The sequence below is a fragment of the Maniola hyperantus genome, chromosome 10 (assembly GCF_902806685.2).
Source record: "Maniola hyperantus chromosome 10, iAphHyp1.2, whole genome shotgun sequence".
In the NCBI taxonomy this organism is placed as follows: Eukaryota; Metazoa; Arthropoda; class Insecta; order Lepidoptera; family Nymphalidae; genus Maniola; species Maniola hyperantus.
Window position 1 is genome coordinate 7,408,136 of NC_048545.1, and position 15,094 is coordinate 7,423,229.

At 36.0% G+C, this 15,094-nt stretch overlaps 2 protein-coding genes across 5 annotated transcripts in view; one reads left to right on the forward strand and one right to left on the reverse strand.

Annotated features, from left to right (window-relative positions):
* Positions 1-15,094, forward strand: part of Atg16 (Autophagy-related 16) — a 222,815-nt gene that overhangs the window by 29,993 nt on the left and 177,728 nt on the right. The gene's annotated exons all lie outside the window — the stretch shown is intronic.
* Positions 1-15,094, reverse strand: part of neo (neyo) — a 64,758-nt gene that overhangs the window by 4,497 nt on the left and 45,167 nt on the right. For 2 of the 3 annotated variants that reach the window (XM_034972866.2, XM_069501184.1), the window contains 3 exons: positions 5,831-6,223; positions 5,082-5,242; positions 3,917-4,118 (listed from right to left, as the gene is read on the reverse strand). In XM_034972866.2, coding sequence (XP_034828757.1) covers positions 3,917-4,118; positions 5,082-5,242; positions 5,831-6,216 — 749 coding nt within the window. In that variant the 5' untranslated portion in view covers positions 6,217-6,223. Of the gene's footprint in view, positions 1-3,916; positions 4,119-5,081; positions 5,243-5,830; positions 6,224-6,582; positions 6,602-15,094 lie in introns of those variants that run through there. The other variant, XM_069501185.1, reaches the window with a different exon arrangement.

Below are 15,094 nucleotides of genomic sequence, written 5' to 3' on the forward strand. Positions count from 1 at the left end.
GGAATAGACCATTTATTGACGATAATTCAATTACTTGATATTAACCTCTTGAACTGTTGTAAACTTGTAGATTGCTAATAACAATTATCTTTTCATTTCGCGGAGTTTTAGAATTATCTATAAATCTATGAACAAAATCACTACTTACATTATAGCGAAAATATGTTTGTTTGTTGGTTTATTGGTTTGTTGATTTAACCTCCAATCACTTCGCAACGGAGCTACTGATCGGCGTAATTATTTTTTTGGTCTTTTAATGACCTGGAGAGGGACATATGCTACTTTTTATCCCGGTAAATTAAAGAGTTCCCACGGGATTTTTTATCCCCGTATTTTATGAAGTCGAGGGCATCCTGAACTTTAAAGACCATTGACCTAGAGTTGCTCTACTTACTTCGATAACTAATACATGTACCTACATATGTACCAACAGAATTCCCGAAATTGCGGGGATTTGAAAAAATAATATATGAATAACTAGATGATACCCGCGACTACGTCCGCGTGGATTTAGGTTTTTGAAAATCCCGTGGGAACTTTTTGATTTTCCGGGATAAAAAGCCTATGTCCTTCCTCCAGATGCAAGCTATCGCTGTACCAAATTTCGTCAAAATCGGTTGAACGTATGGGCCGTGAAAAGCTAGCAGACAGACAGACACACTTTCGCATTTATAATATTAAGTATGGATTTGAAAACTAATATATACCTACATTTTATTGGTTTAACTACTCAAAGTTATATCATCTCTCTAGTTAGAGACAACTGTGTAGGCATTATACTCTACTTACTCCAATCACTGGTTATAACGCATAACACAGCGTGAGTTAATTTAAAATTGTAATTAACTAAACCCTCTGATGTAAGAATAAACAACTGATTATTTTAGCTGCAATACTGATGAACAATACTGATTAGTAAAAATACATCTATTGTTAGGTTAGTGATTAAAGTGCAGGGTTAGTCGAGATTTAACATTAAATTGGAAAGGTGGTGTAGTTTGAGCAGTGGAACACGACGGTGACATTTAAGGACAGGTTTCTCCTTGAATTTATAGACTTTCAATGAGTCCCGAAGAGCAATGTGTGCCTTATCGGTTATTGTATCGTGAAAGTAGGAAGCGATAGGGCAGCTCGCTCCCACACCGCGCATCGCCATTCGCCACGTCCACGGAATATTTGCCAAATGTCGTGACTGCTTGAGATCGCGATTTGCGCCGCCCGGGGTAAGCTGGCACCAACCTCAATGAAGATACGATTTGTACCCAACGGTATGCTTTTCCAACTACTCTCATTCTTTAATCTGAACGCCACTTTTTTGTTAATCTAATTTTTTCCTTGTCTTCATTGTGTCTGTTGATCCAGATTGAAGAAAAAGCTCGTAGTCGCAACTGATTGTAGAGTACGTTTATTTTTCGACGTGGCGTGACGTAGCAACTTCCGCTGAAGACTAGTAGGTACCGCTTATGGTTGGATGAGATGGTTGCCATGGAAATTAATGCTAGACATAGTTTTATAGTGTAGAAGTTTTTTTAAATCTCATGGGAAGTCGTAGATTTTCCTCCTCGGGAATGCAAGCTATCTTAGTCCCTCGTAGCAGTCGTTAAAGGTAACAGACATTAGTCAAACAGACACACTTTCCTTTTTTAATATTAGTATGAATTTAAGGTTTCCGGCAGATTATTTTAAATTTAATAGTGTCTACGGTAGCTTTAAGTACACGTACTTAACAATAGTAGGAACGCAATTCGTATTGTTACACGTCTTAAGACATTCAATGCACATCAGTATTAAACTGGCATTACAACGGTATAAACAGCGTATCAAACAGCGTTTAATCTAACTTTAGGTATACGAACAATTTATATTAATGATGTCAAAAATCCTGGGTAAGGAAGCAAACACAATAGGGCAGTGTCTTGTTTCGTAAGACGTCTCAGAAACGGAGTTTGCAATTGGCCTCCCTGCTTTGTATATAATGGCCGTTTCTCAAATTCAAAAATGCCCTAGCAGGAATAGCACTCGATGATTTATCCAGTTAAATGCACCTCGAAGATTCCTGAACCTCCATAAAAGGGATAATTGGTATAGTTTGATCGACATCCTTACATTTTCTATAGTTGCACTCATTAAATACACATTCCCTTAAAGGAGTTTTAATTTATTTTTATACGTTGAAGTTTAAATTGTAAATCAGTAGTTAATTATTATGACTTATCATTATGGTTCTATTTCTTTGAGGATTTTTTAAAAATCAATCGGCATATCTGTATCTAGTAATAAAAAGTTGTACTTTATACATTACTTTGTTTATTAATTTTTTCGTGTTTTTTTTTCTGAAAATCACTTTTCACTCATAATACTGGTATACCCATGTATTATGGGATCATTTGATAACATTTGACCTTCCCTCCTCTCAACGGGATCATGACGTTATCGATAATCCTGTATATACCTATAAAAATTGCCCTAATTATTAAGATAAGATTAGTGTTAGATCACAATTAACCATGAAGAAATATAAATTAAGTCTCCATTTTCATTGTAAACATTTATAACATACCCTAATAATTATTATACAATTTAAAAATACGTTCATCGCAGGATTTATGCATGAATAGATTTAACTTCTATCTTGAGTACCGAGAATTGTGTAATAAAAACAGCCGATTGAGTTTTAATGAGACGAACCAGTAAATGCTATAACTATTAGTATTTCTATCATTATAAAGATTTGATTGTTTCGCTTCTTCGCTTCATTGCAATAACGCATCTACGTTTATAATTATGACAACCTTTAAGAACCGTGATAGCATTGTTCTTAAGACGTTCGCCTCCTATTTGGGAGGTTGGGAGTTCGACCTCTATCCAGAGCTATGTGCGTTTTAAGCAATATAAAATATCACTCGCTTTAACGGTGAAGGAAAATATTATGGGGAAACCTGCATATCTAAGAGATCTCCATATTGTTCTCAAAGGTGTGTGAAGTCTGCGAATCACTTGGCCACAGCGGACTATGGTCTAAATCCATCTTTTTCGGAGAGGAGGCTTGTTTTCAGTAGTGTGCTGGCGATGGGTTGATCATGATGATGATCTTAACTTTTTATTCTAACTATTTTTTACATATTATATTGCTCAAGCACATTTCCTAATCCATACAACCTTTAATAACAAACTCAGTAATAGTTTATCTGTCCTCAGGATCTTTATTTGTGATAGCAAATCTCTGGCAGTTAGATAAGGCAATAACTGAGTAGAACCTCCGGTCCATAGTCAATTGAATCAACCTCACATTCAACAAAGCGTATAATATTAATTCCAACAATCTTGATATCTCTGCTTCCTTATCGAAAGTATGAATAAATAACAGAATGCGAATGAAGATGTTATGACCTTTCCTATACCCTGGATCTGCATTCCCTCGTATAAATGAACACCATTTCACAATAGGGTCTTACCACTTCCTACAATTGTGGTGTAGAAATAAATTTTAAGTGACTCGAAGTGTTCGTTATTATTGGATGGAATACTTATCTATTATTAAACTTTGCTTAGTGAGATAATTAAATGAAATCAGACTTTAAGGTGTTTAATTGTGGTGTCATTATAATCATCATCATCATCATCGTCAATGGATGCACGACCCCTGCTGGATATAGGTCTCTTGCAGGGACTTCCACATGCCATTAGGCTGTCTGCGACTCGTGTGATGTCGTCTGTCAACCTGCGCTTTGCGGTGTGAGGCCGCTATTTAAACACTTTGGGACAACATCTATCGGTTTTTAAAACTATGTGCCACTTGAGCTTCGCAACCTGCTGAACTGTGTCGGTTACTCTGGTCCTCCTACGGATCTCCTCATTTCTGATTTGATCCAAGCATAGCTCAATACCTAGTGTCATTATAACAGTGTCCCCTTACCTGCAAACAAACTCATTCTCGCCCAAGCATAAGTCAAGGCACATTTGTCTCGTGTCCACAGTGTGCGTCCTCTTGCCGAATCCTTTAAGGTTATAGCCACGGACACGATCGAAGCACCACGCCCTCTCACATGGCTTCACTCCCAAGCACGACTTTTGAGCGTAAATAGTGAACACCGGGAATTGAGATTTGGTCAAAGCTCCTGCAACAAAACAGTAAATAAACATTTACAGAATTTCGACAAAACTAATATTAACTGAAAACCTGGGCAAATGCGAGTTGAACTCGTGTGGAGAGCGTTCCGTACAATGAATATTATTAAGTTTGTACCTACGCACAATATTGAGAAATTTTTGTTTCCCTGTAATCTACAATAAAAGAACTATTTTCTCTATTTTTTTCAAATTTTTAGGCTCAATAGTATATAAGGGGACGGGGAGTGGTCAATTTTGAAGGGGTGCTTTCAATTTCTTGAATAAGTTTAAAACAATTTTATAATTATATAAAATACATATTTTTGACCCTCACAACAAGCACTTTAATTTGGCATGTCACATGCTACAATTTGCAAAACATTTCTTTTTATTTTCTAATTTGCCCCTCCAAAAGTGACCCCCATATTCAAAACTCATTTATTTACGTTACACGTCCATGTTTGGGCTACAGAAATCCATATTACCTATATGTACAAAATTTTATCTTAATCGATCCAGTAGATACGAAATAAATTGGCGGTAACAGACTGACAGACAGACATGAGTGATCCTATAAAGATTCCGTTTTTCATTTGGACGTACAGAACCCTAAAAATAAAGAGGATATAGCTGTATAGTCACGCACTGACATCACTTTAATAAACAAACGAAAGTAATTGGGATATTGTAATATCACCACAAAGAAAAACATAACGTTGGAGTCAGTGTATGTAATTTATTATACTATTGATTCGCTATTGTAGTTCGCTTTTTATCCTTTCTCCATTGTTGCAAAATTGCCTGATCAAAATAATTGTACTCCGTCAACTTCCTAGAAATTCTCGACTATCAATCAATAACAGTACTTGTATATCTCAGGGAGCTGCTATTGAGCTGTTTTTGAATTACACACTATTATGCTGACAACCCGTTACAGTATTACATTTTTAATAAAGTGGCAATTGGCTAACCTGGCAACTGGTCGGCGTCGGAGCTAAATAGGACGCAGAGGCCTGTCTCGTAGTTCACGGCACGGCAGGTGTCGTTGGCCTGGCACTGCTCTAGGCAATCGGTGAGCATCAGCGTACCAGGGATGTCGTCTAGAATGTGCGATGGCGCCGAGAACACGTATCTGTCCATAAACAAGAGTTAATTAAAACCTATTTTGCAAAACTAAAACATAAAATATGTGGTCGGTATTTGTTTTTATTTTCAAACTAGCTGACCCACTCAAGCTTCGCTCGAGTGGAATTTTCGAAAATCGGCGAGGGCTGGAATTTTTAAAAATCCTGAAACACGTATTTAAAATCCGTACAAAATGACTCCTCACGCGCCATTTTAACTCTAGGGGTCAACTGTCATGTCAAAAGTATGGTTCACCTTTATAACTACCTAGGACTAAAATCGTACTTTTGACATGAAATTTGACACAAAAAGTTAAAATGGTGCGAGAGGAGTTTACGCGTTAATTTATTTTTAACCGAAAGCTCTAGTACTAATGTTCATGGGTATGTCTTGAAAAATTACGGAGTTTGATACAATTTCCAACCCCTATTTAACTCCTCTAGTGGTTAGAATTTCAGTGAAATTCTACCACTAGAGGAGTGAAAACAGTGAAACGCATATATATCTTTATTTTCAAAACTTTCACCCTGTTTTCCGCAATTTATGTGCTTAGGTAAAACGATTATGTATGTATAAAAATAAATTATAAATTTACCCCGTTACGAGTTCAAATCCAATCTTTTCTGGATCACATTCCTCAAGTGAGTTAGCCGGTGCCGATGGAGCAGAAATACCACTAGGTGCTGAGGGTGGGACACCACCTGATGCAGTTTCTGGGGCCGATGCTGGTTCCTCAGGTTCTTCGGGCTTGGGAGCAGGCTTCGAAGGTGGTGGCGCTCCTGGATTCGTATATTCTTCTGGCGCGACAACAACAGCGGGTTCTGGTGGACCTGACTCCACAGCGAGATTGTCTTGAGGTGGGGCATCTGCTGCCGATCTGAGAGTTCCCTCGAACTTTTTAGCAGCCTGTGCAGCGCACACCACCATCATAAAACTTAGTAAAATCCGCATCGTTCTGTGAGGTACAGGTCGGGGCAGCATTTGTTATCTGTAACAAAAAAAAAACTTTTACGATGTCATTTTAGTTGTTCGCTAACCAATAACAATTATTTTGTTCACACCATCTCTACTTGTTTACTCGGACTAGAACTGTCTAATTATGATTCACACATAACATTCCCACGAATGAATGTAAAACATTTATGATTCCTATCTCGGGGCGTTAACTTTATAATTATCTTTAATTATAAAACATAATAACTGTACCATACTAAATGCGATACCGTTATAACAAATTAACCGTTTTAGTCTACAATTATGTTTTTTTAATAAAGCTTTCAATAAATTCGAACAAAATGGAAAAAAAATTGATCAATTATTATTTTAAGGGTTAAATGAGATCCGTACTTATACAGACAACTGGTACTACTTATAAACTAGCTATAGATTGGAATATTGTAATTGGTATTAGTTTACTCCAAGAGCAAAAACCCCATCAGAAGCGTTAGAAAAAGAGCGGCAATCAAATCGTATTAGTTTCTAAATAGTTTTTTAATAGATATTGCCAACAATATACGTGTAGATGGTAGCTCGTTGCATTATGTTACGCTCACGTTTCCCATACAATGTTTATAACGGTCCTTGTCTATTTCGCGTTGTCCACTCAGTTCTCAACGGTATAACTTATACCATTTTTATTGTAAAAATACATACGCCTGCCAATGGCCGACAAATTGTATATTGTTAGTATTAAACGACAACCGTCCAATACTTATTATGATTTTTTACTTCTTTTGTAACGTAACTATCTCTGCATTGTGTCTTAAATGGCTCATTGAATTCTTTTTCCGAAGAACTGAAGTATCGGTAGAGTCAATCAAAATTTTGGAACTCAATGGACGAATATTTTCAAGGCACAAAACGACCTGCCGTGTTATTTAATTATTTTTCGCCGTGTCTGTGTCGTTACTCATAAAATAAAATAAATGGATCCAGGCTCATTATCCATATCCATATTAATATTATAAATGCGAAAGTGTGTCTGTTCTGTCTGTCTGCTAGCCTTTCACGGCCCAACCGTTCAACCGATTTTGACGAAATTTAGTGCAGAGATAGCTTGCATCCCGGGGAAGGACACAGGCTATTTTTTATCGCAGAAAAAAAATAAGCAAGCGCTGTGTGGGACGACCTCCAACCGGCTGGACTGACGACCTTAAGAAGGTAACGGGTAGATGAGGCACTAGGAAGGCGGAGGATCGTCTGTTGGCGCGCTCTTAGGAAGGCATATGTCCAGCAGTGGACGCAAACAGGCTGACTGATTGATTGCTTGATTATCTAGATAGGTGTCATCCCTGAGTTCCTGCGGGAATTCAAATTTAGGGATGATAATAAAAATAGGCAGAAATAGATATACCTATATATTAGAGTATTTTCGCGAGTATATTTTTGTATATTGGCGATTTTTTTTAATACTGTTAATATTATGGACTTGGCAGGTTAACATAACAAATAATAATTATTATAAGTGCATTTTAAAAAAAGATTAAGACGTCTGAAGTCCCGAATCAATTTCATGCGTGAGTCACTTTCAACGTGATTGACATTTAATTTACGAGTCCTTTGTTACTGGGAAAAGATAAGGAACTTGATACATTACTATTTTGTACAGGTTTAAAGTATTGATCGGCCTTTATTTCCTTTCTCACACTAATTATTTTAAATCTTGCTTATGAACTTAAAAATGACATAATTATGTTAATTAATTCATTGGTGTTATGTAAAGCGATTTTAATTTTTGTCTTGTAAGTAGTTCGTCCTTTTTTAGGATTCCATTAGGGTAAAGGGTAAAAACGGAGCCCTATTTTGTAATATTTTTGTATCTATTTTTTGCCTCTGTTCAAACACAAATAAGCTGAGCTAATCCAGAACCATCCATGGCTTCAAATGTGTCAATGACACAGATTTTTTATTCTTGATTTCAAAATTAGAACAAATGAAAAAAAATGTAAAGTAAAAAATATAGCTAAATTATTTGTCAATCACTATCTATTGGTGAAAACCGCATTAAAATCCGTTCCGTATTTTAAAAGATCTAAGCGTACATACAGACACCGGGAAGTGATTTATACTATGTAGAGATAACATGAAAATAAAATAAGCCGTCAACGTGAATAGCGTAAAATAATAGGAGTAAAAGCATTAGGTGCCGCTACGGATGCCTATCAAAACTTACGCGCCTCCAGCAGTGTTTGACCCGCACATAATATAGTTACAAAATTGATCATAGACTAATCTCTAAACTAGTTCCTTACACGCTGTAAAATGTTAACGTTTTGTTTCCTTAGCAACTACTTTTCATATAGTCAGTAGGTTCACACTATGATAATGATAAAATTTATTAATGTACATTAACTACTATACTATAAAAACCTCCCTAGTTATCCATGTCCAATAGTTTTATGATATTATTAAGTTTATTTAATCTATAGCATATTTTGACTACAATCATTTTTTTATTACGAAACTATTTATGGAATACTAGATTATGCCCGCGTTTAGTCCGCTTGAATTTAAAAATCACGTGGGAACTTCGATTTTCTGGGGTAGAAAGTAGCCTATATTAATGTTACAACCCGGGTATTTTTTAAAACAAGAGTAAATAAGCATCTTCTAGGAAAACGCGTCCCAACTTAGGCCTCATCATTACTTTCTATCAGGTGTGATTGTGGTCAGGCGTTTACCTATAATGAATTTAAAAGAAAATGTCCAGAATGCAAGCTATCTCTGTGCCAAATAGATGAAGCCTACAACTTTGTCCACGTAGATTTAAAAAGGTTTTTTTAAAATCCCGTGGAAAGTCTTTTTTTATTTTCCGGGATAAAAGTATAATTTAAAAAGTTAAAATCAGCCGTGAAAAATGTATCAAACGGACACTCTTGCGCATTTATTACATTAGAATGTATTTACTCAGTTTTCGAATAGCATGCTTACTTATAGAACATACAACACGATAGTAAGATATCTCTACCTATATAAAATCGCTATCTTGATATCTAAATAAAGAAAGTGGTTGTTCATGACTAAAATCAAACTAATAATTTTATGGAGAACAGGTTTTAGAAATGCAAATTCACGTTGTAGTGTGTAGGATGTATCATATAACCTACTGTCCTATATCGATAATAGCCATAGGTGATTGAACACTGAGCTAGCGTAGGCTTCAAAAGATGACTAAGTCACTGACCGGTATTTAGAGTTCATATGCTAGATGTGTAGGTTTTGACTAAAATTCGGTGTTCTATTCATTGATGGATTTTTAACTACACACCGAGCAGTAAGACGTGATGCTGCCAAGGTGAAGCTCGCTTACCTAGAAAGTGTTGTTCTTTTGAAGTTACCAATATTATAGTTAGCGGGGAAAACGGAAGCCGGACGGGCGGAATACTAAAATCAGAGACCAATAATAATAACCTTTCATACTTTACAAAATATGCCTAAATGTGCCTATTAAATTTTCACTCTTCATCCGTTGAACCAACGCGGACAACATCACGAGATAGCTTGCATTCGGGAGATGAATACCGATAGGACGCATTTTATCCCGGGATAACAAAGATTTTCTAAAACCGTACCTCACGCGGATGAAGTCACGGGCAACATCTGATTGTATAAGTATATATTCTACAAAATGACTATATTGTAAAGTCCCACCAATCATAAAATATCTTATACTTATAAGGGACCTTACAGGGATTCGCTAGTAAAGCCATTGTGTTCCCATGTCGGATATCACTTGCTGCAAATGTGCAACTAGCCGCGAGCGCCGATCAGATGGGGTCAGCGCTTTCAATGAGCCGGATGCTTCCAACCTGCTATTTACGTTTCACCATACCTGTACTGGTTGGCACACTATGGATATCGCCTTTGATTTCTTGTACCTAGATCCTGATACGCCTTATTGTAAGTGGATACCCCCATTACAGTTTTCTTTGTGTTTGGTACGTTATGTCATTAGGTTTTACTATAGGCTGATTAGCTGATCGCAGCTTCGCTTGGATGGAGCTTCTGAAAAACCTTTCTCTATGGCGGCTTACATTATAGAGAAAAGATATCGATTTTAATTTTGATCCTTGATGATAAACTTAGATATAAATTCTTTATCTACGTATGCGTTTAGTTACAATTTAGGTACTTATGCTTTTACTGCTTATTACTTATTGCAATATTTTTGCTAGATAATGCCCGCACTTCGTCCGCGACGATTATAATATTTTTAAAATACAGTGGGAACTCTTTGATTTTCCGTGACAAAAAGTAACCTATAAATGCGTCTCCAAACTCTGAACCAAATAGATGATATCCGCGGCTTCGACGCGCGACGGTGTGGATTTAGGTATTTTTAAAATCTAGTGGGAACTTTGAATTTTCGGGACAAAAAGTAGCCTTCCACGGCATGCAAATTATCTCTGTACTTACAAAATTAATTAAATAGATGGACCGTAAAATAACTGGCAGGCAGACAGATACACTTTCGCATTTGTAATATTAAGTATGGATAGTATTAGTGATGAATATCGATTCGATGAAAATAACAGGTATACACTATTTCATGAACTGTATATACAGTGGTAATGGTCATTATCATTAAACATAATATATAGGAAATTACTACTTCGATATGACATGAGAATTGCCTAGTTGCATTGCAATCAGCATTCCAGAAATAATATGCACAAAGACCACCGTTAAAGCTTATTGCTAATGCCTTTTAGTGTATCTTCAGCGCTGGTGAATGGAATAAATTGACGCTTGCTGTCACAACGAAACCAAACGGCTTAATCCTCATGATAAAGCATTAGCCGTGTCTAAATTCAGCCATTAGCATCGACAGTCGAGTTACGAGTATGCTCCTCGTATTTACATTGAATGAAATTGTAATTTGTGTGTCGGTTCTAATGGGGCGCGGAACTTGCCTTATGTGTTGACATGACGGGATTGTGGGTCCCAGGCCCTACAAGGGAACCAACGGCCGGCTCGCAGGCGTCAATGTCTTATTCCTTAAGCCTATATTTGTACAACAAAGCTGTTCTAAAATCAGAAAATGTATGTAAACTATACTCTATGCGATTTGTACAGCCTCCGAGCTTGTTTTCCCGCTAACATTACTCTTTATGTAGGAGTAATAACAGAACTCTCCGTGGATAGTAATTATTGACAAGTCATACGCTTATTTGTTTCTTGCCTCTCTAGTGTATTAACCTTAATATGTGCAAATGTTACGGTTATAGCGGCAATCGCCGTTACAATTAACGGCTGGATGCTGTATTTAGTAGAAGAATCAGGCCACTAGTCAATTTTATTAGTGACCCAATGAAAGTTTTACTATGTTAATAAATAATTTATATATATTCCGCTCCAGCACCGACAATAAGCTTATGACTCCACACAGCTGCACGGTATACTATGGTAACTCTTTCACCACTAACAGTGTCAAACTCTGGAATTCTCTCCCAGCTGAAATACGTCAGGCGAAATCCTTAAACTCCTTCAAAAATCGTTTGAAGAACTATTATTTATCTATGTAAACAGAAGTATATAGTATATTATAGAGATATGTATATAGGTATATAGGTATATATATTTATATATATTTGTGTATTATTAGAATGTACTGTGTATGTAGTCTAATTTATAATAATATAATATACCTAGGGCCATTTTCGGCTGCCGCACCAACCCGTGCTTTCGTGATTCCTTTCGTCAAAGGTTGCCTGGAAGAGATCGCTTTAGCGATAAGGCCGCCTTTGCATGCTACAGCTATTAGATTAAGATCCTGTATTGTGTTTTTTCAATGTTTACTTGTGTTGTGTTATGTGCAATAAAGTGTAAAAATAAATAAATAAATAAATAATTTACTTTGCCAACAACCGATCACGTATAGTATCGTTGTTCACTCTGATATCGCTACTTATAGCTAAAAGCAAGTTTAGATACTGATGAGAACTATGGTGCTCACCCAAAAAAGGCAGGTGTAGGAAGATATATCTACAGAGTCATAAAGCTCGTCGAAGCCTTGAATGGATTCTGTACTGCATCATACTATTGTTTGCTTATTTGTCTATTTGAATACTTTATTGTACAGACACATACATACATAAACAGAGAGAGATACATACAAAAGGAAAACTAAACTCGTACCTTAGAGTGCAAAGGCGGTCTTATCACTAAAGCGATCATTCCCAGACAACCTTTAGTGAGAGAAGTCCATTAGATATATCATTAGGTACATATAGTGAGGAAACTAATTGATACATTCCAATAGCGAAATGCACGTTCTTTAGACAAGGCGCTTATTTGAATTACTCAAGATTGGAATTAATTTACATAATTAGTACCTTCACTCGAAAAATGTGTGAGTTCAAGTGAAAGCAAATTCCCTGCGAAGATGTTTAAATGCAGAATATATTCATACTCGATAAAATCCTTTGGGTCAGTAGGTTAAACATGGACTTCGTCTTTAGCACTATTTGCATAAAAGATAGTGATTTCTCTAGGTAATCGAATTCCAACAAGCGATTTAATCACTTTTTAATTTTTAATTAATAACTTTCGATATGCAAACACTTGATTGATGATGTTGCCCGCGACTTTGTCCGCGTAGACTTTAGTTTTCAAAAATCCCGTGGGAACTCTTTGATTTTCCGAGATAAAAAGTAGACTATATCAGTCTCTCTGTGCCAAATAGATGATGCCCGCGACTTGTCCACATGATTTAGGTTTTTCAAAAATTCCGTGTGAACTTTGTTTTTTTTTGTACAAAAAGTAGCTATCTCCTTACCAAACGTAGAAATCGATTAAACTGATGGGCTGTAAAAACGTAGCAGACAGACTCGTGTTATCGTGCATAGTTCTGATCACGTCAAATATATTTCTAAAGAAAATAGTCCACTACGAGTATGTACGTACGAGTATGTATGTATGTATGTATGTATGTATTTTCATCATTATGACGTACCCACTTGTTGCGATTGCCAACAAGTGAAATGAATGATTTTAGAATCAAGATATGCGTTATTACAATACGCATTCTGGTTCAGATTGACGTATAATGAATGCTGCAGTGAAAATTTAAATTATATATACCTAACTAACCCCGCGTCTTGTTTTCTCCACGATTAATCACGCTAACTCAATGAGGGGACTACAGACTAAATCCTATAATTTTGCGCCATTGTTCACGGCAGCATGGACTTCGAGTAGCAATCGGAACTAGGTTTTCGGTGCACGTAGCATCCGTCTTGAGTCGCTTTCTTTCTTACCACCTATTCTCAACTATTTCTAATACTATGTATATCCATAATTCATACTACTAATATTATAAATGCGAAAGTGTGTCTGTCTGTCTGTCTGTTTGCTAGCTTTTCACGGCCCAACAGTTTAACCGATTTTGATGAAATTCGGTACAGAGTTACCTTACATCCCGGGAACGGACATCAAAATCAAAGGCTTCCCACGGGATTTTTAAAAACCTAAATCCACACGGACGAAGTTGCAGGCATCATCTAGTTTATTGTATATGCCGTATTTTAAAAGGCCGCTTTGAATATTTCACCTAAGAACTAATTCCCATAAGCGACCACATCATTATATCGAATAGGTACTAACTTTTTAACAAAGATGATCTACTTAAATCTTTTTTTCTATAGCTAATAATTTGTGACAAAGCCGTTTTGTTTTAAACTTAAAACATTGTGGCTAATTCCGTTGTAGGTACACAATCTCTAAACTAAACTAAAATGACACGTCTAAATCTATTGCTATCCCTTTCATAATGTTGCTTGCGGAAAAGGATAGCACAAGATTTAGACCTGTTAATTTAGTTTAGTTAATAGATTGTGTACAAGAGAATCTGCCCCATTATCAGCTTTAAACATTTAAAACAAAACTGCATTGCAAGGTTATGTGATGGTTTTCCGATTGATTTCTTATCATACATTATTAACAACTCTAAAGTGGCTTATTAAAATGGCTCTACGATGGTTAATTTTCGTTCAGTTTTCATTGTGTTTAGTAGCATGTGTACAAAGGGTTAGTTACGTCAAGTGCTTGTTAGGGCTGTTTTGTGGTTCGCGGGTGTATTATTGACTACGACATTGTAATATATTTCTATTTCTGTCCGCATCGTGTTCTGTGGTTTTGTTTACAATTAAATTTATTTTTCTTTTATAATTCATTTCTTTAGAGATTGTTTTAATGCGACTTATTATGTTTTTTTAACATAATAATACAATGCAAGTCGTTTACGACTTTGTTTTCTAGTTACTTTTTAAAGTAATGTAATTAGGTATTCTCATTCTAAATTATTATTATCAAATCTTATGACTGGTTTTCATCTGTATGGTATGGGTCTACCTGCAACTCATTTTACACGTTATAAATTACTAAATGATGCCCGCCTAGATTCATGTTTTTAAAAATCCCGTGTGAATTTCCGGGATAAAAAGTAGCTTATGTTCTTCGGGATGGAAGCTATCTCTGTACAAAATTTCGTCAAAACTGGTTCAGCTGTTGAGTCGGGAAAACGTAGCAGATTGATAGACAGACAACCTTTCGCGTTTATAATATTAGTATAGGTAAATATTGTAATTTTTTTTTTGGTTAGGTTTAATGAGTCGGGCATCATTGTACCAATATTTTATTACTTTACATCTCATTTTATTTATTCTAGCTAAGCTAAGCTAGAGAAAAACAATAATTAACTTATTTAAGTTAAATAATACCTAATTGTACATGTTTTGCTTTACTCTTAGTGTAACTTTAGTCTAAGTATAATAGAGCTTCCCTATAATTAACCTTTACCAGTATAAATTACCTGCTCTACCACTTTTATAAGAAATTAGTTTTAATGACCGCAAACCCT